The sequence below is a fragment of the Culex pipiens genome, chromosome 3 (genome assembly GCF_016801865.2).
Source record: "Culex pipiens pallens isolate TS chromosome 3, TS_CPP_V2, whole genome shotgun sequence".
Taxonomy (NCBI): domain Eukaryota; kingdom Metazoa; phylum Arthropoda; class Insecta; order Diptera; family Culicidae; genus Culex; species Culex pipiens.
The window spans coordinates 165,020,758-165,042,804 of NC_068939.1; the positions used below are offsets into that span (position 1 = coordinate 165,020,758).

The 22,047-nt window shown below is 35.0% G+C and overlaps 2 protein-coding genes across 6 annotated transcripts; one reads left to right on the forward strand and one right to left on the reverse strand.

Annotated features, from left to right (window-relative positions):
- The first annotated feature begins 226 nt into the window (after nt 1-226).
- Nucleotides 227-19,720, forward strand: LOC120418831 (cdc42 homolog). Of its 5 annotated transcripts, none has more exons than XM_052709340.1 (5): nt 227-380; nt 5,837-6,079; nt 13,997-14,106; nt 14,177-14,374; nt 17,969-19,720. In XM_052709340.1, the coding sequence occupies exons 2-5, from the start codon at nt 5,902-5,904 to the stop codon at nt 18,056-18,058; spliced, it is 576 nt and encodes a 191-aa protein (XP_052565300.1). In that variant the 5' UTR covers nt 227-380; nt 5,837-5,901; the 3' UTR covers nt 18,059-19,720. The 5 variants fall into 5 exon arrangements, with proteins under 5 accessions (XP_052565300.1, XP_052565301.1, XP_052565299.1 ...); XM_052709341.1 differs by having other exon boundaries at nt 231-456; XM_052709339.1 differs by having other exon boundaries at nt 231-405.
- Nucleotides 19,721-21,642: 1,922 nt separating this feature from the next.
- LOC120418849 (uncharacterized) lies at nt 21,643-22,047 on the reverse strand. The gene has a single exon (XM_039581376.2). It carries the CDS (start codon nt 21,959-21,961, stop codon nt 21,731-21,733), a length of 231 nt encoding a protein of 76 aa, XP_039437310.1. The 5' UTR covers nt 21,962-22,047; the 3' UTR covers nt 21,643-21,730.

A 22,047-nucleotide genomic window follows, 5' to 3' on the forward strand; every position in this document is an offset into this window, starting at 1 on the left:
GTGATTTTGAATCGAAGATGTTCGAATTAGCGAGCATTCGAATTAGCGGACATTCGAAGTAGCAAAGTTCGAATTAACGAGTCCGATCTGTACACATTTATGACTCCGAATTCGACTTGATACCGACCACATACAGACTTTTTCCAAGGCACATACAGACCTCCCATAAAAATCAGTCTGGCAACCCTGCACTGCCAGCATCGCCCAAACGTCAAACCAGTCCGTCAGTCCGTTCGTGCAGTCAGTTTAGTGAAAAGAAAAGCAAGTTTCGGTTCGGTCGCGGCGCCCTGCCCAAAAAAAGAAAAGAGCAGCGAGAAATTTTAGAAACAGCTCAAAAACGGTCGTCCAAACCGCGAAGTTCCCGCTGAACTGGGTGGAAAGTGCGTGGCGTCCGTTCGTGTAAGTGTCCGAGGGGTTGGGAATTTCGCGTCCCCCGGATTCGAATCCAGTTTTGGGGTGCGTTTGGTTTCTTCCTCTTCTTCGAGTCGAGTGTGTTTGTGGACGAAAAGGGGGCGAAAGGTGGAAAAGGGACGGCAGGACACGAATTCCTCAGTGCGATGACCAAATCGCATCAGCAGACCCCGTCGCCGCCGACTTCGATTGAAGAAGTTTGGTGTTGGACACAAGCGGCAGAGTGAACGGGACGGCCGCACAAGAGGGGGCCGTGGGAGCGAGCGGGACGGCACGGCGACGGCTAAAATGGCGTTTGTGGAATTTGATGATTTTTTTTTTCTTCCGCTGTCCGTCCGCTGGCGATTGCAGTTTTTCATTGGGAGAGAGAGTGTCGCGACTGGCGGTTCCTGCGGAACCTGGAACCGTTGGTTCCGGAAGGCAGTCGCTTTCGGAAGTAGCTCCTCGAATGCAAACGAATCCAGCCAATCGAACTTGGACGTGGCAAATTTGATTGGCCTGAATTTCTCTTCCCAACCCCAGAAGCAGCAGCAAAAAAATAACGCCACAAAAATCAACGGGATCAACAACAATCAACAAATTACGTAACGAAGTTGCGACTAATAACAAGTGCGGGGAGGTGGGAGGGAGCCTGGTCCCTTTAAATTCTGGATTTCCCCCCCTCGAGTTGGTTGAATCAAAATTGTGTTGCGGGGGAGGAAGGAGTGAACGGGACGGACTGCAATGTGTTATCATCGAAAAACGGTTGTGCAGAGCATCAGAGTGAGAGAGAGGAAGAAGGGATTCTGGGTTGCTTGGATCGGGCAGACAGACAGATCAGACGGAGGAGTGGGTGGTGGAGTGTGACGGGGGAAAGGTCAATGGCTACTGTGTTTGTGTGGATGTGCGAGCGGGGGAGTCTGGGATGATTTTCGGGATAAAAACAGCAGGCTGCGGCTCAGCTGATGGCAATAGAAAAGGAGTCGGGAGGGTGGGGATGATGCGGAAAGGCAAGATTCTTTGATTGAAGAATGATTCGTTTCAGAATGTCAATGAATGAATGAATAAATTAATAAAAATCACTATCAACTTTTCAGCACTTAACACAGTGCCAAAATGCAGGACATTTTTTTTTGTTCGGAAGTCGGCTGCCTTTTAGAACCATTATAGAAAACAAAAAAGATTTGCTTATTTTAAAGCCACTAAAAATAACAAACGTTCTTTACAAATATTAATTATCGGAATTGCCTCATAAATTGAATCGTAAGCATTAGTGTGTAAAACGCAAAATCTTGAAACGCTGAAATTTATAACGACAAATTTTGGTTTTATTTTGAAGAATTAAAAAAAAATTCAGAATTTTAAGAATTTTCAAATTTTAAGAATTTTCAAATTTTAAGAATTAAAAATTTTGCGAACTCAAGAATTTTATAAATCTGGAATTCACAAATTTTAAAAAGTTTTGAAATTTAATTTAAATTCCAAAATTTTTAAGCCAATATTAAAAAAATTTACAATCTAAAAAACTTGAAGAATATATAAATTTAACAAACTTCAAAAGTTGTAAATTTTATAGTTAAGGAAATACAAAATGTAAAATTTTAAGAAATTAAAAGTTCAAGACTTCAAAAATTAAAATATTTTTTTCCTCCAATTTTCAAAAATAAAAAAAAATTCACTAATTTTTTTTTAAGTTTTAAAATTAAGGAATAAAGAAATTCAACAAAACAAATTAAAAAAAAAAAGTTTTGACATTCAAAATTTTTAAAAAATCCAAGATTTCCAAAATTTCTATTTTTCATAATTTAGAAATTTATATTGAAAATGCAAAAAGAAATAATTTTCAAAAATTTTAAAATTTGAAGATTTTAAAATTTTGCGAATTAAAAAATATAAAAAATCTGGAATTCATATATTTTATTAAGTTTAGAAATTTAATTTGAGTTAAAAAATTTTATGTTCAAATATTTAAAAATTTAAGAATCTAAAAAAAATAAGAAGTAAATGTATAAATTTCACAAATTCCAATAGTTAGTAATTGTATGGTTTTAGGGAATTAAAAATGTAAAATTTTAAGAATTTAAATGTTTAAGAACTTTTTTTTAATTTTAATACTTCTGAAACTTAGCAATGTAATACAAATAGTTATAAATTGAAAAAAAATATCCTGATTTTTTTTAAATATTCAAAAAAATCATTCACTAACTTTTTTTAAGTTTCAAAATTAAGGAACATAGAAATTTTACAAAACAAGTATGAAAAAATCATTAGTTTTGATATTCAAAAATTCTAAAATCAAAGATTTTCAAGAAAACTAAAAATTTTACAATTTTCAAAAAATACATTCAATAATAAAAAAAAGTTTTAAAATTAAAGAAAAACGAAATTTAACAAAACAAATATAAAAAAAAATAAGTTTTTTATATTCAGAAATTCAAAAAAAAAAATTCCGAAATCTCTAAACATATATCAAAAATGCAAATATAAAAAAAATCTAATTTTCAAGAATTTATGAATTTTAAAATTTAGAGATTTAAAAATTTTACGAACTTAGAAAATTATAAATTCCGGAATGAATGAATTTCAAGAAGTTTTGAAATTTAATTTGAATTCCAAATTTTTTAACTTCAAATGTTAAAAAAATAATTATACAAGAGAATGAAATTTAAAATTTATTTCTAAATTAAAAAATTGTAGAATTCATAAATTAAAAAAAATGAAACTTTATTTAAATTCCAAAAATTTAGATTTCAAATATTTAAAAATTCAGGAATTGAAAAAAAGGAAAAATAATAATTTCACAAGAGTTAGAAATTTTACAGTTTTTGGAATTTAAAGACATTAAATATCAAGAATTTAAAAGTTCAAGTCTTCAAAAATTCTGAATTTTGATGTTCAAAAATTTAATTAGTTATAAATCTAAATATTTCTTCCCTTCAATTTTAAAGAATTAAAAAAAATCATTCAAAATCTCTAAAATTTAATGATTTAGAAACATATATAAAAAATCATTCAGAATTTTTTTTTTGAAATTTCTGGTATTTCAGAATATTTTGTCACCATTAAACAAATAAAACTCTTCTCACAAATCCCCCGGAACTGTAAGGGCGTAGGTTTAAAGCACAGTGTTGGGAATTTACGTTCTCAGATATTTTTGATAAAAATGCTTCAAATCACCAACTCAGAAAAGAAAAGAATAAATTCAGGACGGATAAATCGGCATCAGATCAGGCGATGTAAAAAAGAAAAACGATTGGAAACTCGGTACTTGGAACGTTTTAACTCTCCAGGATCTTGCACCTGCTGGCCTTCTTGCGCGGTAGCTACACAAGCTGAACGTGCATGTGGCCGCCATCCAGAAAGTTCGATGGCCCGGCGGTGGACCCCATCGCCAACACCACTTTCAAATACCACATCTACTACAGTGACGGCGAAAAGGCGATGTACGGAGTCGGTTTCGTAGTGATTGGGGGTCAGAAGACCAGAGTCATCAAGTGGAAGGTGGTGAATGACCGGATCCGCGTGTTGAGAATAAAGGGCAAATTCTTCAACTACAGGTCCGATGCCGACAAAGGACACTTTTTACGAGCGTCTCGATAGGACCTGTAGAGAGCACCCAAGTCATCGGAGAAGCAAACGCGCAGGTCGGAAGGGAAGCGTTCTTCCACCCTGTCATTGGCAAAGAAAGTCTTCATCCTCGCACAAATGACAACGGCTTGCATTTGATAAATTTTTGATCAATATAATCGGAAGCGCGACGGGTAACCTGAACGCGCACTGGGGAGCTCTCCAGAGCATCGTGAATACAACGGCTACCAAAGTAATCGGCACGACCAGAGGACGAAAACCCAAAGTGTGGTTCGAAGCGGAGTGCCGCCAGCGAGTAACGCACGAGAAGAACGCACGGCCAGAAAACGTATGCTGGTTAAGGGTACGCGCCGGAACTGTGACCGATACAGCGAGCTGCGAAGAGCTGAGAAACGAACCCACCGCCGAAAAGAACAAGAGTACGACGAGCGGGTTCTTGCCAAAGCTCAAGCAAAGTACATCGCGAACGATAAGCGGAGGTTTTACGCAACTGTCAACGGTGTAAGAAGGAAAACCACGCCTTCCCTTGTGATGTACAACGACACGGAAGGTATCCTGTTGACAGACAAGGTTGCGGTGGCGGCTATGTGGAAGAAGCACTATCAGCAGCTGTTGAACGGTGAGACACGAGAGGGAATTGTCGTTGAACGCTGGAGGACGTAGCTAAGGCTGTTCAGGAGAACGAGAAATCCGCGGGAAAGGACGGACTTCCGATCGATTTTTTAAAGCACGGGAGTAAGCGGATGACCGAGATTCTGCACCAAATCATTCTACGCATTTGGTAGTTACAAATAACAGCTTCCTATCGACTGGTTAGACGAGCTCATCACCTCAATCTACAAGAAGGGGCAACGACTCGATTGTGCCAACTATCGAGACTAAGTACTCTCCCGAATCCTGTGCAGCAAGAACGAATCAGATGTTCACTCTGCAACAAATCCAATGAGAAAATTAAATTTCTCCATTGAATTGAAGGCCTTTTTCGAAAGACCTATTTCGAAAGCGTTTGATTTTTAGGCAAGGTTCAGTTTTAAAGAGTAGTAGAAATCAGAAATAAACATTCCTTATTTGGTAGAGTAGGAAAAAAGGTAAATCAACCAGCAAATTAGGCCTCTTTAGCAGTCCCAATCTGTCTAGCCTAGGATATTGATTTTCTCTCCTGCTACCAGCAGGCAGCAGCAGGTCAGAAAACCGGCATTGCGTTCGCCCATCATCTTCTTGGACGACGCCACATTATTTTTTTAATCTCGTTTTTAATTATCTCTGCCAGAAATCGATTCCTGCTGCGGCGCGACCTGTTTAGCTACGTAAACTGCTGAATTTAGTGACGATTCGAACGGCGAAGCCCCGTTATCTTTCGCTCGCACCTCTTGAGATTATTGGCACAAGTCTACCTGTTTTTTTAAAGGTGGTAACAGATAAGACTCTTAATGAGTGCACGAGGTTGAAATTGTGGAGCAGGTCTTCCGATTGCTTAAAAGTTCTACAATTTTGTTAAGCCTGTGACTAAGTTCTAAATCGCTCAGTTGGTTGATAGCGTCATTCCTCAACTTCTCTCACACATGCAAACAACATTATTGCTGTTTTCCACACGATAAGTAAGGTATTTCGTCGCGCATAATTCAAACATTGTATGACTCATCGCACCTTCGGTGCGCGGTTGCAGTCGTCATAGAATCGTTTCTTTATCAAGTCGCGAATTTAGTTCCCTTTCTCTGTTTCAAAAGAAAAATATAAAAAAGGGGAAAAACTCTGAACAAAATGTTTATGTGTGTGAAATTTCTTATCGTAGCTCTTATCAATTCGTGGAATAACAGTGATAAACTAATTTTGTTTCTCTCTCTTCTTGTTTTTCCAGAGTGTCGTGATTTGAGAAAAGAAATCAAGTAAAAATCAACCGGAAGTCAGCTCAGATCCGCCAAAATGCAAACGATAAAGTGCGTGGTGGTGGGCGACGGTGCCGTCGGTAAGACCTGCCTGCTCATCTCGTACACGACCAACAAGTTCCCCTCGGAGTACGTGCCGACCGTGTTCGACAACTACGCCGTCACGGTCATGATCGGCGGCGAGCCGTACACGCTGGGCCTGTTCGATACCGCTGGTGAGTTTGTGGTTATGCTTTCCGCGACGAGTGAACCAGACCAGAAGGTAAAAGGGTCTGCAGTTTGATAAGTTTGGGAGTGGCAGCGCGACTTCTGTGCTTTGTGATTGTGATTATGGGAAGACCGATACTGAGTCATCGATTCATTGACTAGTGACCAAGAAAAGAATGCATCGTGTGTAGTGAATGTTTGGAGAAAGCTCAGTTAGAAGTCATTAAAGAATGGGGGAAAAAAGTTTTGCTGCTCCATACCAACTTCAATACCCTCAGACCGGCAGAGAAATTATTAAAAAGAGAAGACTTGGATAGTGCTGATACAGCTTATTTCAGTTCCAGACATTTCAGATTGTTTGTGCTCCTTGCGGCCCAATTTCGAGAAAATTGGGCATTGTTTGGCTCCGTCTAAACATAGAATCAAGCACCAGAAAGACTACGGGACCAACGGGATTTGATCCCTGAACTTTCTGCTTATGAGACGGAAACCGCAACCACTATATTACAGAACTGAGTTACAATCTTCAAGTTACAATCTAAACCGATTGAAGAACTTCAAGGACTTCAAACATTATAATTCCAAAATTAAAAAGCTGAACAACACAAAAATAAAAAAAATGGGTCATTCCAGAACAACTGGATACACGTTTGGACTCGACCTGCACCGATTTGGACCATAGGGGAAATAGGGGAACTATACCCTTTTTCAGCCTATTTCTATTATCGGCCTATCAGTATTTGATCACGAATTACAGCTTTCATAAAGTGTTTTTGGCTGTTCCAAAGTAATAAATAGCTCAAATAAAAGTGAGCAAGCAACTCTCCATTGTTGATACATCTGAAATGTTGATTCAATAGCGGGAAACGGCAAAAGTGATTAGAATTGGTCGAACTGCTTAGAGTGTTTAAAATGGGTATATTTCCCCTATACCCTTTCTAATCAAACACTTATCTTCGTCATATGGAGAGTTTGATGCTCGATTAAAGCTCCAAAAATACTATTTAGGCTATAAACTTACCAGCAACAGCAACGCCTCGAGTAAGCACGCAAATGTATGCCATTTACTTGCCAAAAAGTTCAGATTTAATGCACTTTTGATCATAATTTTTATTTTGCGAGACCATTTCTCATTATGTTGGTGGCACACACATCCACACGCATGATGAGAGGTTAACTGCTTAACGAAAGTCGCCATCAATATCTTTTCACTTCCGCTAACGATTTCAAAGCACTTAAGATATAAAATTGCTTCCAACTACCGGCAACATGTTATTTTGCACATTAGTTAGTCACTCACTTGAAAAATAATCCCGAAATATGTAAATAATGAGCAAGCGCAATCAAAAAAACAAACGCGCCAAGTCTTTTGACGTTTGACTTTTGACGACCCATTCCAATCGAAGGCTGAAGAAAACCGAGCGAGAAGCAAAGTCAAATAAAGAACAAAGGGTGGCCACCAACAGCGCCTGTTGGAGTGAGCCAGTGATGCCAGGAAACTGTCTCTATAAATGCTACTTTTCGTGAATGTTCGCTTAAAATTTCATCAATTTTGGCAGCAAAAAGAACTAAGCTGAAAATAGAAAAATTAGCGTGGCCCAATGCATTCTCGTATGATTAAAATACATTTGGGAATAGAATAACTTTAAGTAAAAGCAAAAATAAACAGAAGTGTTCACAAAAAGTTGCTCTACTCGTTGGTGTACTTGGTTTTAGTAAATTTCAAGGAACAGTCCAGATTATCCAGCATCATTTAGACACGACGGCTTATGAGGCTTAAAATGGGTATATTTCCCTTACTTGGAAGAATGAAATTATAATTAACTTTTAACGAAATTTAAATTCAAAAACATAAAAACGCCCTAAAATAAACAAAATTAAAAATCAGAAAATTTAAATTTTTAGCTTGGTTTTTACAAAATGTGGGATTTATCAAAATTTCACTGCTGGTAATTGGATCACGAATTTTTTTATTTTTCTCAAAATGTGGATCTCTAACCTAAAATATGACTCAACAAAGTGCTCCAAAATTACCAGATTTTCTGTAACTGTGATGTTAGCGAAAAGCGGAATTTAAAAATTCAAGTGTTTTAAGAAATTTTCAGGATTAAAAAAAATATGAACGAAAGGTATTGATAATTCATTGTTTTTTTTTAATTTTTCAGTTTTAAAATTATTGATTTTTTTTGTATTTTACAGGGTGGCCACCTCGGGAAAAAACCGGGAAAAAACCGGGATTTTTATCCACCGGGAGAAAACCGGGAAAAACTCGGGAATTCGACTGACAAACCGGGAAAATATTTTAAATTTAGTTAAAATTTGACAAAAGCCTCTTTAATGCATTCAATATGTTCTTTGCTCAAAAAGAATATTATTCCTGTTATTCTAAATGAAGAATTCTCGAAAACTTTATTTGAATTTGTGTAATAGACTCATGCTTCTTGGCTATGGATGTTTTTTGTGTTGTATCCTATGATATTTTTACTTGGCGAATGTGTTTTTTTTTTTTTTTAAATAAAGCAATTTTTTTTTCTCTACAGCAGCGGTTCTCAACCTGGGGTACATGTACCCATGGGGGTACCACGAGCGGTTTCAGGGAGTACGGAAGAAAAACCCCGTAATGGCGGACATTTGTCCCAAACAAAATATTTAAGAGAAAAAAAAAACAAATTGATTTGAAGCAAAAAACTAACAACCATATTTAAGGTGCAGTGATTTACGGGCGAATTATTTTTGACCAATCAGAAAATGTTTTACAAAATATTTGAATGATAAACCTATAATTTGCATTCGTTAAGAAATTTTAAGAATTTAAAGTAAAGTGTACCGTTTTAGAGTTTTATCTTTTTGTTTTTTTTTTTCTACGAATATTTATTTCAAATTTGTAAATTGTGCCAACTACCATTTAATTTAATATTTTTTTTGCCTCCTGACTGTTTGAGCAACTTTGAAGGGACAAAAACTTTAAATACAATTTGTACCAGCCTTATGTGTTGTTGAAAAAATCGCAGCACGGACATTTTTTACAATTTTTTATCCCATCAATACATACAAACTTACCGAAGATACTAAGTCGATAAAAAAAAAGTTTCAAGTTACCGATTTTTTACATTTGTATGGAACTTTTCCTGCACTGCTGGGAAAGTTTATACATTTTTTTACTTTTTTGGTTAAAAAGAAAGTACTCACACAATTTTAGCCAAAAAATAATAATTAATTCACAGAAATTGATAATTCTTGGAAGAATCGTTCTTCTTGAATACACAAAGCTTTTTTCAAAGAAATCTTACGAGCCTTTATATAAATGTTGTTAACAATGTATTTTTGCAAATCTTTTCTACAAAATTAATAAATTGTAAATGCCATTTCCTGCTTTCTTACAATAATTTATGGTATTCTCAAAAATAAAAACGTTTTTATTTAATTTTTTATTTTGAAAATCTGTGGAGCATGATGATGAAAAATCCCAATCATTAGGAAAATTAGAGGTTTGGATTGGAAACAGATAAAAAAGGCTTCGTTGAGGAACTCAAACTTTGAACCAAATGTATGCGTTCCAAAAGTATGTTGATTCCAACGTTAGCCTAAAAATTATTGAAATTTGGTTTGAAAACATTTCGGAAAATTCCTTCTAGTCTCGGGAGAAAACCGGGAAAAAACCGGGAAATTGAAAATCGATATCTGGTGGCCACCCTGATTTTAGAATTTTTAAATTTTTTAAATTTCAAAATGCGTACATCTAAAATAAATAATAATTTAAAATTTCATAAAACTTTAATTAAATTTTAGCGACATTTAAATCCAGAAATTCAAAAACTCAAAACACGCATTAAAAAATGTATTAAAAAACAGAAAATCTAAACTTTTAGCTTAGTCGATTATCAAAAGGTCCTCATCAAAATTTCACTCCTGATAATCGAATCATGAAATTTATAGTTTTGTCAAAATGTGGGTCTCTAACCTAAAATATGACTTAACAAAATGCTCCAAAATTATCTGATTTTCTGTAACTTAGCTGTTGGCGAAAATGGCGGAATCAAAGAGATAAACGCTTTAAAATTTTAAGGATTCAAGAATTTATGAATTAAAAGTTTTAAAATGCATTTTTTATGTTTAAAAATTGAAATAACAGGTCACGGTTTAAACACTTCAATGAAAAAACGGTTTTAAAATGCATTATACACCTGTCCAGTTTCCAAAATTTCTAAGTAGGTATTGGCGAAAATTTGATTTTTGTGAGAAATTTTTTTTTTGCTCTGCTGAAATTGTAATTTCATAAAAGTTTAAAATATTTTTAAACAAGCCCAAATAAAAGCTTTATATCATTATCAATGCAGAAAACGGCGTTTTAAATTGTTTTGAGTTGATTTGACTTCTATTTTCATTGAAATTTTCCAGTTTTATGAAAAAAAAATTTGCCCCCTGATTTTTCGAACCAATTTTGACGGCCTTATTACTTTTAATTTTACAAATTCTAAATATTTACCTTTTAAAATTTTAGAATGTTTTGATTTGGAAATTTCAAAAAAAATTAAAAGATTTGAATTTTTAAATTTTAGAATTTCTGAATTATTATTTTTTTTTTCAATGAATTGAAAAAATAATAATTTAAGATTTGAATGTTAGGAATTTTAAGGAATTTAAACATTAAAAAATAAATTTCTGCCCAGGCCCCGAGCTCTACTTAAGCTGTACAGTCCAGACTCGATTATCCGAAGGCCTTGGCGAAATTTCACTTCGAATAATCAAATCAATCATTTTTTTTTTCGCTTTCTTATTTTTATTTATTTTCTTATTTTTATTATTATTTTCTAATTTTTGATTGTTGAGCAAGTATGACCCATAAACTACTCCAGAGTGATTTTGATTTTGTAAATCCAAGATTTCGGCCAAATATTAAAAAAGATTTTTTTAATTTAATAGGCAATCAACCAGTCAAATTTGACTAAAATGGGTTTGCAGAACTCGATTTTAATGTTTAAAAGCGATTTTTTTTGTTTAATTCACGATTCGAAATCCCATACAAACCTTCGGATAATCGAATCTGGACTCTAACCGTTTTACACCCATTTACCATTTTTGCTTTCACATGATTTTTTCAACGGAACAATATTTGTCTTTTTCAAACCACTAACAAACATTATTTTAGACGGCTGAATTTTTGTCACCTGCCATCAACTGAAAATAGAAAATTTCGCCTGAAGATGGAAAAGGATTCGTTCAAGTTTGAGTTTTAGACATCCCTTATTTTGCGTGACGGGACAACAAAAAAGCAGTTTCAAGATAAAAAAAACTGAAATCGTTATGCTCTTGGCATGACCAATACTACAATGAACTTAATGGACTACTTTCAGATTGTTTCATAATGCCAAGATGTCAGTGAAAATACAACTTTAGTCAGTATTTATTTTTATTTTTTGATGCAGGTCGTTATGCTACAGGCATGACCCATATGAGAAAAAATAATTCGACCGATTTTAGACTATTTCAAGTCTTATAACCTTTTAACTTGGCTGTTTACAAGTTCTAAGACGCTAGTTACCTATCCACCTATAGTTTTCATAACTTTCTTCTAATCAATTAGTAATTTTCGATCACCGACCAAACCGTAAAACCAACAATAATTTACAATTAGCGGTTAGAAACAATTGGTTAAATTAGCAATCAGCCACGATTTGATGGGCTAACCCATTGAATGTTTCCAAATGTCCCCTATTTGAAGGTCCACGAAGGTCGTTCCGGTTGGTAATTTTCAATAACGGCTTGGACTGCTCCTTGTCCACAAAGCCATCTGTTTCCAGGTTCAGGTTGCAGGAAGTCCAAGATCTTCGATTTCCTGTTGCAGGACTATTGAATTTTAATAATAATTTATTCGCATTCGCATTCGCATTCGCATGGAGATGGTGATCTTAGCGGGTTGCAGACTGGATTTCGTCATGTATATGTGATGATTGTCTAGCCCAGGTTGCTTAGAAATTGATTAAAGGGAATTAAAACCAATTCTACCCGAACAGGACAGGCAGCACCATGAAAGCCATCCATTGCCGGCCGCTCCCATCTCCACCATTCACCGGGGCAGGAATAAGGATTAGGAGCACAGGGAGTGTTGATGCTAAACTTACTTAGAAGAAGGTAGCGAAACCGCAGGCTCTTTTTCCCAATCCTATTGTGGAACTCGATCAAATTGACCGTTTGACCAAATTTGATTGAATTTAAACAACAGGGCTGCGTAAGCATCGCGGGGAGTTGGTAGTTGAGATGGGTAAAGGTCTAGGATTCGCCCCAAGCAAGCGATACGACCAGTGGCAAAAATGAATTAACGTTTGCGATATTATTCTCAAGGCAAGCAATCGGATGCTGCTGTCGAGACAATTCCCGTTTAATCAAGGTGGTAAACTTAGTATTTTAATCAGATTGAAAATTTATTCTCAAGGCAAGATGCTGCTGTTGAGACCGCGGTCAATTAGTTGGTGAATGTTTAACATTTTATCCCGACGCGAATATTTGTTTAGGATCCAATATTAGACAGCCGGCTGTGGAAATACGGGATCCTATGAATACATAAAAAAGTTTAGATATACCGACGTTTTAGCGAGCAAAAGAAATAATTACTGATTTAATTGAATACAACTTTTGAGATAAAATGCAAATTATGAAAACCAATAAACCGAACGAAAACGCATCGCAAATCAAACTAACTTTGCTGAATCAGAGCAATCGCGGGGAAGTTGATAAAAATGTTAGTGCAGATTAGTACAATACATGGGTGGTAGAGACCGATAGTTCAACTCCTTTCTAAACTACGCAAAAATATTAGTTGCTCCAGTTACATAATAAAATAACGCTTCATCAAAGGACATTTTTGGTTCTTGTAAACAAAAGTCTGTAAGGAGAACAATGTGAATCTGCAATAAAAAAAAAGTCTGTACTGCTGTCGATTCAATTGAGCTGTGTCCACTGGTCTTGACAGCTTGGTCGTGAGAGCTGATATGTTCATCTCGTTCTCTCAAACATCAGAGGAAAACAAATATAAACGAAATGCAGAAAGATGAAGATGAAGAAAGGAATTTTGGAAAGCTCTCACCCGAAACACGTCGATCTCGTTGCTGTCGTGAATGTGCTAGCAACGTGACGCAGCCCGCTTCAGTGACCAACCAGCCAGTCCGTCTCGTTTTCTCCCTCGTCTTTTGCATCTTCACTACTACCCTCCCCCTCGTCCGTTTCTGCTGCCATCATTGACTGCATTAATTGAACCGAAACCCCACTTCCTGGCGAAACGCAAATCCGGTGAAAATAACCCAATCACTACAAAAAATTCCCTCTCATTTTTGTTCTTTCTCACACTATTCTTCGATCTTCAATAATTTCCTACACAAACAATGGTTTTGTCTCGCTCTAATTGAATTTTAATAATAATTTAATTGAAAAAGAAAATCCCGTACAAAACTTCTGAAAAATCATCAATTCTAAACAATCATTCAAGTTTTTGGCACAAGTAAACTGCAAAATCTGCCGTGATGAACTCATCACTGTCATGTTATTCAGTTCTGAAAAACCAATAATAATTCAAACACTCGATATATAGCTAGTTAGCATCCACGTGATATCATTCGATCGTTCTCTAGTGGGCCAAGAAAAGACGAAGAAAAAGCCGAGTCGCTGCTCAAAAAATCTCGTACGGGTGGGAAGATATTCAAGTGGTTTGGCACGGCAAGAAGCAAAACACTTCATTCATAAATTCACGGCACGCCCACACGACCTGGTGCGACGACGACGACGACGACTTTCCTTTAACGAACCGAAACGAAAACAAACTCTCAATTCAATCGTATTTACCTGTCTTTGTTGTGTATCAATCATTTGCATAATTTTTGAGAACGCACTTAACCCTTGATTTCTTTGCTTGCTTTTTTGCTGATTTCCAGGTCAGGAGGATTACGATCGACTGAGGCCGCTGTCCTATCCCCAGACGGACGTATTTCTGGTGTGCTTCTCCGTCGTCAGTCCCAGCTCGTTTGAGAACGTCAAAGAAAAGGTAGTTTTCCCCTAACTTTAAATTGTCACAAGTTAAAAAAAATTAAACCGATTTTTCATGATTTTTTTAGTGGGTCCCGGAGATAACGCACCACTGCCAGAAGACGCCGTTCCTGCTCGTCGGCACACAGATTGATTTGCGCGACGAGCAGAGCACGCTGGAGAAGCTGGCCAAGAACAAGCAGAAGCCGATCACGCTGGAGCAGGGCGAAAAGCTGGCCAAGGAGCTGAAGGCGGTCAAGTACGTGGAGTGCTCGGCGCTGACGCAGGTAAGGGACTTTCTTTTTAATTTTCGAAAATTGTGACCAGTGCTGGGCAATTTTCAATTTACCCGAGCAGACGGAAATAACTTGGAAATAACATTTTTTGATATTTAAAAATATTAGGCCAATTGGATTGTTATTGTAATAGCAGACTAATAACATTTTGAGTTATTCTTCAAACAAATCTTTGTTATTATTTTTTTGTTATTTTAACAACTAATCCGATCATTCCAGTAACAGTTGGAGTTATTTTTCCATAACAAAAAATGTTATTCCAAAGTTGTTTTGGCTTTCAACCAATATCAGACCAATAACAAATTTTGTTATGAAAACATAAACTGTTATTGAACTCTTATGCAAAAATGGAGAAATCCTGTCCGCAAAATCGACAACATTGTTTCCAAAATTTGTCGGGAAAAATCTGGGAAATTGAGAATCTGAAGATTTAGGAATATATGGGATTTTGCGAGTTTGGGCTTTTCGGAATCTGCGAATTAGGGAATTTCTGATTTAAGGAACTTGGATATTTGGAAATTTGAGATTTTAAGAATTTGGGAATCTGGGAATTTAAGAATAAGAATATCTGGGAAATTGGAATTTTGGGAATCAGAAATTATGTAATTTTGGGAATTTAAAAAAAAACCTTTTAGATGGTGCCTTCCAACGATTTATTGCAAACTCCCCTGTAAATTCAGAAATGTGTTGTTGTTTGAACATTCATGCTCAAACCCAATCCAATTCAAAGTGTTATCATTGCGGATAACTTAACGCCGTTGGCCTGGCCCGTTTAGAAAAGAAGAAAGAAAAGAAATAATCGCCATAACATTCTCCAGGATGCTTCCGAAAGGGTGGCTGCGAAAGTTTTTAATAAGATTAGATTAGAATTTTGAGTTCGCGAATAATGGATTTTAGGAATTTAAGAATTTTTTGATTTTGGAAATTTGGAAATCTGCAATTTTGGAAAATCAGGAATTTGAGAATCGAGGATTTTAAGAATTTGAAAGAAATTTTGGTGTTTGGAATGTGGGAATTTGGAAACGTGAGAATCTGGGAATTAGGAAATTTGAAAATTAAAGAATTTAGGAATTGGTGGATTTGGAATTATGAGAATCTGGGAATTTGGGTATCTGAGAATCCGAGAATTTGAGATCTGGAAATTTCGTATTTTGAGAACCAGGAAATTTGGGCATCCAAGAATCTGGGAATTTGGGAATCTGAAAAACAAGGAATGTATAAATTAATGATTTTAGGAAGTTGGGAATTTGGAAATTGAAGAATTTGGGATTTTTTTGAATGTGGTAATTTAGGAATCGGAGATCATGAGGAATTTGAATATTTGGAAATTTATGAATCTAGAAAACTAGAGTTTTTGGAATCTAGCATTTTGGGATTTGGGGTTTTAGGAATTTGAAAACTTGGATTTCCAGATTTTCAAAATCACAAACTTCCAAATTCTCAAATTTAAAAATTTCCTTTCCGAATTTCCTAATTTTCAATATTCCTAAATTCAAAGATTAAAAATTAGGAAATTCGGGAAGGAAATTTTTAAATTTGGTAATTCGGAAGTTTTTGATTTTGAAAATTTGGGAAATTGAATGTCTGGAATTTATGATTTTTTGAAGGTATGAATTTTGAAAGCTAGAAATCAGACAATTTGGGAATAAGTGATTAATAAATCTAATAATACTGGATTTTGAGAATCTGGGTATTCAAGTATTTGTAATTTTAAGAATTCGAGAATTTTAAAATAGGGAAATTTGTACTTTTTGGAATCTGGCAATTTGGGATCTAAGACCTTCAGGAATTTTGGGAACTTTTGAGTTTCTGATTTTGGAAATCTGAGAATTTGAGAATCTAGAAATTTGTGAATTTGGAAACTAGGGTTTTCGGAACCAGGAATTTGAGAACTTGGGAATTCGAGATTTTGGAAACTTGAAATTAAGGAATTTGAAAATTAGGAAATTCGGAAAGGAAATTTTTAAATTTGGAAGTTCATGATTTAAAAAATCTGGGAATTTGAGAGTCTGATATTTAAGAATTTTTGAAATCAGACAATTTGGGAATAAAGGAATTAGGTGATTTGGCAATCTAGATATTCAAGTATTTAAGATTTTAAGGATTCGAGAATTTGTAAGTAATGCAATTTGTGATTTTTAGAAACTGGAAATTTGGGAACAAAGGATTTTGGGAATCTAGGAATTTAGGCCTTCAGGAATTTTGTAAATCTGAGAATTTGAGAATCTAGGTATTTGTGGATATGAGGACGCAAGATTTTTAAAATTTTGAAGGTTCTGCAAATTTTGGAATTTTTAATTTCTTCTTCAGACAATTTAGAATTTTGAGGATCTGATAAATTTCAGGAATTAAAAAAATCATAATATGGGATCTTTTTAAACAAAGAGTCTGGCAATTTTGAATTATGGAATCTGGGAACATAGCAAAATGAGTTTTCAGAAATCGGGGAATTTAAAAAATGGTATCCCGGGCAGACGGTAATAACAAAATTCATGCCATTTCAATAACAAATACTGTTAAAATAACAAAAAGTGTTATGTAATATTCTTGCAAAATCTATTTTTGCATAAGAGTTTAATAACAGTTTATGTTATCATAACAAAATTTGTTATTTGTCTGATATTGGTAGGAAGCCAAAACAACTTGGGAATAACATTTTTTGTTATGGAAGGATAACTTCATCTGTTATTAGGATGATCGGATTAGTTGTTAAAATAACAAAAAAGAATAACAAAGAATTGTTCGAAGAATAACTCAAAGTGTTATAAGTCTGTTATTACAATAACAATCCAATAACAAAAAAAATCATAACGGCGAATAACAAAACTTGTTATAAATAACATAAAATGTTATTGGTCTAGTATTTTCAAATATCAAAAAATGTTATTCCCACGTTATTTCCGTCTGCTCGGGATCTGGGAATTTGGAAATTTGAGATGGTTTGATTTGGCAGATGATTAAAAAATTCCATTAGGCTTCATCCATAAAGTACGTCACGCTAAAATCAGCCAAAATTTACCCCCCCTCCCCCCCTTTGTCACGCTTTTCCTATACTTACAACACGCAATGTCACACTTGCTCAGACCCCCGAGCGTGACATACTTTATGGATGACGCCTTATTTGCTATTACACAAAATTTATTTGCCAAATAAAAAAAGGCATTAGGAAGTGTTGCCAACTTTTTGAAAGAAATTTATTATTTCCGGAACACTTCGAAATAAATCGAACTCAGATTTGCTGTATTAGCATAATCCAAAATCTGATAACAATACTTTTCCATAATTACGCAACCGAACAATTTGACGCCAACTTTTCAAAAATTGGCATTTTTAAAAGCTTTGTGTGAGATAAAGTATGTAAAATTGTACGCAAGATGAATTATAGAGTAAATTTTCAAAACAACCTATGAGTCATGGGTGTCCTATGCAGATAGGACCTTTTGAAAAATTAATCATTAATTATTAATTTTTAAAGCTTCAGATTTTTTTTTTGGGGTGGGGAATTAAATTTGTTTTTGATCGTAACATAACTTTTTTCTTAAACTCATCTCTTTTCATCCCCCTCTCAATCTTCACGAATCGCAGAAAGGACTCAAGAACGTATTCGACGAGGCCATCCTGGCCGCGCTGGAACCGCCAGAGCCGACGAAAAAGAGGAAGTGCAAGTTCCTGTAATTTCCGACCGCGGATCTTGCTGCTGCTGCTGCTGTAGACGGTATTGTTTTTTTTCTGTTCTTCTTCAGTTTATTATTTTTTGAAGACAGCCGCGTGCTTGCGACGCGAACGGAAAAGAGACGAAAGCATGCTTTTGAGGAGACGAAGAAATATACATACACACACACATTTAACGTTGGTTAAATAATTGTAACAAAAGAAAAATTGAGGAAGAACCCCTTTTCGAGCGGTGAGTAAATTTGTAGGAGGAGCTACATTTCCTAAAAATTTAAAGTGAAGGGAAAGAGAAATGAGAGAAGCATGATACTAACAAGAATAGTTTGTTTTGAAAAGGTTTAAATATTAATAGAGTACACACAAAACAATGGTATTGTAAAGGAACACCTTTTTATGTAAACAGAAGTAAAACTATCCTCATCCAGCTGAAATTACAAAAAAAACACACACACACAGTAACGTAAAGCTATTATACAATTTAAACGTGTAAAACAAAAAAAAACTATTAAGAAATTTATACACAGCTTTTTTACAAAATATTAAAAGAATAAAAAATTGTAAAAAAAAACCACAACAACATAGGAAAGGGAAGGCAAAAGAAAGCTGATGGCAGACGAACGCGGGTAGAAATCAAAACAAAGATGGCGGCCTTTATAGCGGCCCAGATTGACAGTTGCGGAGAGAGCAACCTCTGTATTTGTTGTATTGTTTGGTCCTCCAGTTGTGCAGGGTTGCTTTGTTTCGGAAAGTTTTGACACGCGTTGCCATAATGGCGGCGACGACGACTGCGCTATAAAACTGTTTGACAGATGAGGGGGCCATTATGGCGACAGGCAGAAAATTGAAAGAGAGTTTGGTAAGAGTAAAGTTAGCTTGTAAGAGCGCAAGTATTTCCTGAAACTGTGGAAGCTGCCGGTGCGGAATTTATGGAAGGTCCAAATCAGTTTTTTTTAATCGTTGCTTCCACTTTGGGTTTTTCCTTCCAACATAATACACATTCACAGTAGAAAAGATTCGTTTGCATTTTTCCCCCGTATTGCATCATGCTTGTTGTGTTCGTACTTTTAACTGAGAAAAGAAGGAAAACGATTTCATCCCGCAAACATTAATTCATTTTTCAAAACTAAAACTTCTTTTCTAAAAGGGATGTTTTGACTTTTCTCTCCCTCACACAATTTAGAGACAGAGGACAGAGAAAGGCTGCACTGCGTGCGTTCGTGCAGAAAAGGAAGAGATTTATATTTAAATATAACAAATTACTAAAACAGTAAAGGTAAAAAAGCAACATTTTTATAAGCGATTAAAAATGTTTTCTTTTCCATAACAAACACAAAAAAAAAACATACAAAAAAGGCAAATAAAAAAAACAAAACAGAAAAAGTCGTATTATTCCGGCGGCAGAAATGTGCGTGAAGAGAGAGAAAAAAAAATCAAATAAAAAAAAGTAACTATCAAAGGAAAACAAGACAAAAAACACACAATTTAAGTTTTCTAGTTTCGTAAGATTACGGCGCGAAAAACAAAAGAAAGAGCGAGAGATAGAGAGAGGGCGCACTTGCGCGAGAGGAAGTGAAAAACAAGCAAGCAAAAAAAAATGCTAATATATATTTCGTATATATTTTATTTTAAAATAAATAAAATTCATTAACTTCATGCCAAAATAAACGGTGGGTTTTGATTGGAATAGGAAATATGAGAAAATTCCTCCAAACTGTGTCGCAAACAAAACAAAAAAAAAGAAGTGGGCGGAGCTTGGTTTGTAGAATTGCAATGGGCGGAGTCAGTTCTGGCAATTCTGTGGTTTTGGTCCTTTTCTCGGTCTTCTCGGTTGATTATTTGAAAAAAAAGTCACCTTTGCAAAAAAAAAAATCGATCATATCATTTTTATTAAAAAAATATTTTTATCTACTTATTGTGTAACTGATTCTAAATTTTGGAATTTCTTAAATTCTGATATTCTAAAGTTCTAATATTATGAAATTCATAAATTGTAAAATTCTTATTTTTTCTGAATCTTCTAAACTCTAAACTTTTTCTAAACATTCTTAAATGGCTTCATATGAAATTTTAACGAAAAAAGATAATTTCGGAGCAGTTTGTGAGCAATTGTTAAGTTTAAAGACCAAAAAAAAAGTAAATTAAAAGTAAATTTATTCGCTTATCTGAAGTGAAATTTTGGTGAGGACCTTGAACAATCGAATATAAACTGAATTCATCTTTTTGAAATCTCTTCATTTATTTATTTTTTAATTTGGATTGGAATTTTGAATTTTTGTTTAAAAAACTGTTTTTTTTTTTATTTCAAAATTTTCAGTTTTTTTGTTTTAAATTTATATTGATGGTATTAATTTAAATTTTCCTAATTTTTTTTATTTCTTCATTTTTTTCCCGGAAATCGAACATTGTTGTTGTTGTTAATTCATTTATTTCTGGCAGCTTTAGAAACATAATTCTGAGCAAAAAACAAAATTATAATTTTTTTCGCCATTTCAAAATGCTGCCGTTGTGAGATTCGACTATGAGTCAATTCTTGATGTTTAATAATATTATATCGAAAACAAAATTATTTAAACGTTTGTAAATTTCTATCGCTTTAATAGTTTCCTTCCGAGCGAAGTACTGCCCTTTAACCGATTCTTAATTATTTTTCTCTTTCATTTATAAATGTCAGACTAATAACAAATTATGAAACTTATTAAAAGGAAACATCAATTTCAAAATTCTAGCTCAAAATAGGAATGAGTTGAAACAAGAGCGACTATATAAAGTGTCCAATGGTTCATAAAAAAATATATTTTTTTACTACTTTACTACTGAATTTCATGATTTTTAATTTTAAAATTTTAGATTTTTGAATCTATTAATGTGTGTTTTTTATATTATTTTTTTTTTTTTTGCTGGGAAATAAATTTCAGTTTTTTGGAAATGAATAATTCGTGCTTTCCATTTCATTAGGGCACAAAACTTTTGTAAATAAGAGTGTATTCCTCTCACACCTTATGCAAACTGTCATTTGAGTGAAAGGGATATACTATTGTTTACAAAAGTTTTGTGCCCTTTTGAAATGTTAGGCTCCAATTTTTGGAAATACCTAGATACATTTTTTGTTTGTAGGGCTTTTCAGTTACGGAATTTGACAAAGTTGTGTATGAAGGACTTGTATAACACACCAAATCGTACAACTTTGCTGAACATAGCGTTGATTTTTGATGAATACAAAAAAAGTTACAACCAAAAATGCGTTAGGCAAACTAAAGCATTGCGAACCATTGATCTTGAGGTCTGAAATCTTTTTGTAACTTTTTGCGTATGAATTTTACAGCTATACAATGTTTTGAAGAAATGTTGCTGTTGGTGAATTCTACAAGTGCTTCGAACACCATTTTGTAGAATTCGCGATGTTTGACACTACTGGCTGTGGGTGGAGCAAATTGAGATGGCCGGAGTTTATTTCGCTAAATTGAGATGGGCGGAGCTTATTTTGTTAAATTTGTTGTAATTAATCTCTCTCTGTCCTACAACGTCATAATCTTCCATTTTTTTTTCTTTTTAAAGCAGTGTGATAAACAAATCAAAACACATGTCCGTCCCCGTTCAATCTTACTCACATTTATTACATAACAGAATTTCTCAAACAGTCTAGCTTATCAAGTTCCCCAAATGCGCTTCCGGCTTTTACGACTTGAGCGTGGGAGCGGTGTCCAGCGAGGGCACCGCCGGACCGGGCCCGGCGCCCGCCTGCAGCATCCGCAGCTCCTCCTCCTGGCGGGCCGGCTTGATGACGGTAAAGTACCGGTAGAACCGCATCCCCAGCATGTAGCTGCCCCACAGGGTCAGGCCCATGCAGGTGTACACGACGCCCCGGTGCATCCGGTCCAGGATCAGGTTTTTCGCTTGCTTTTTCATCGTTTTTTAATTTTTGTTTCGCAGGTTCCGTGGTATTGCAAGATTTTGCTTAAATTTTACTTGTTTTGTTATGATTCTGCTGACAG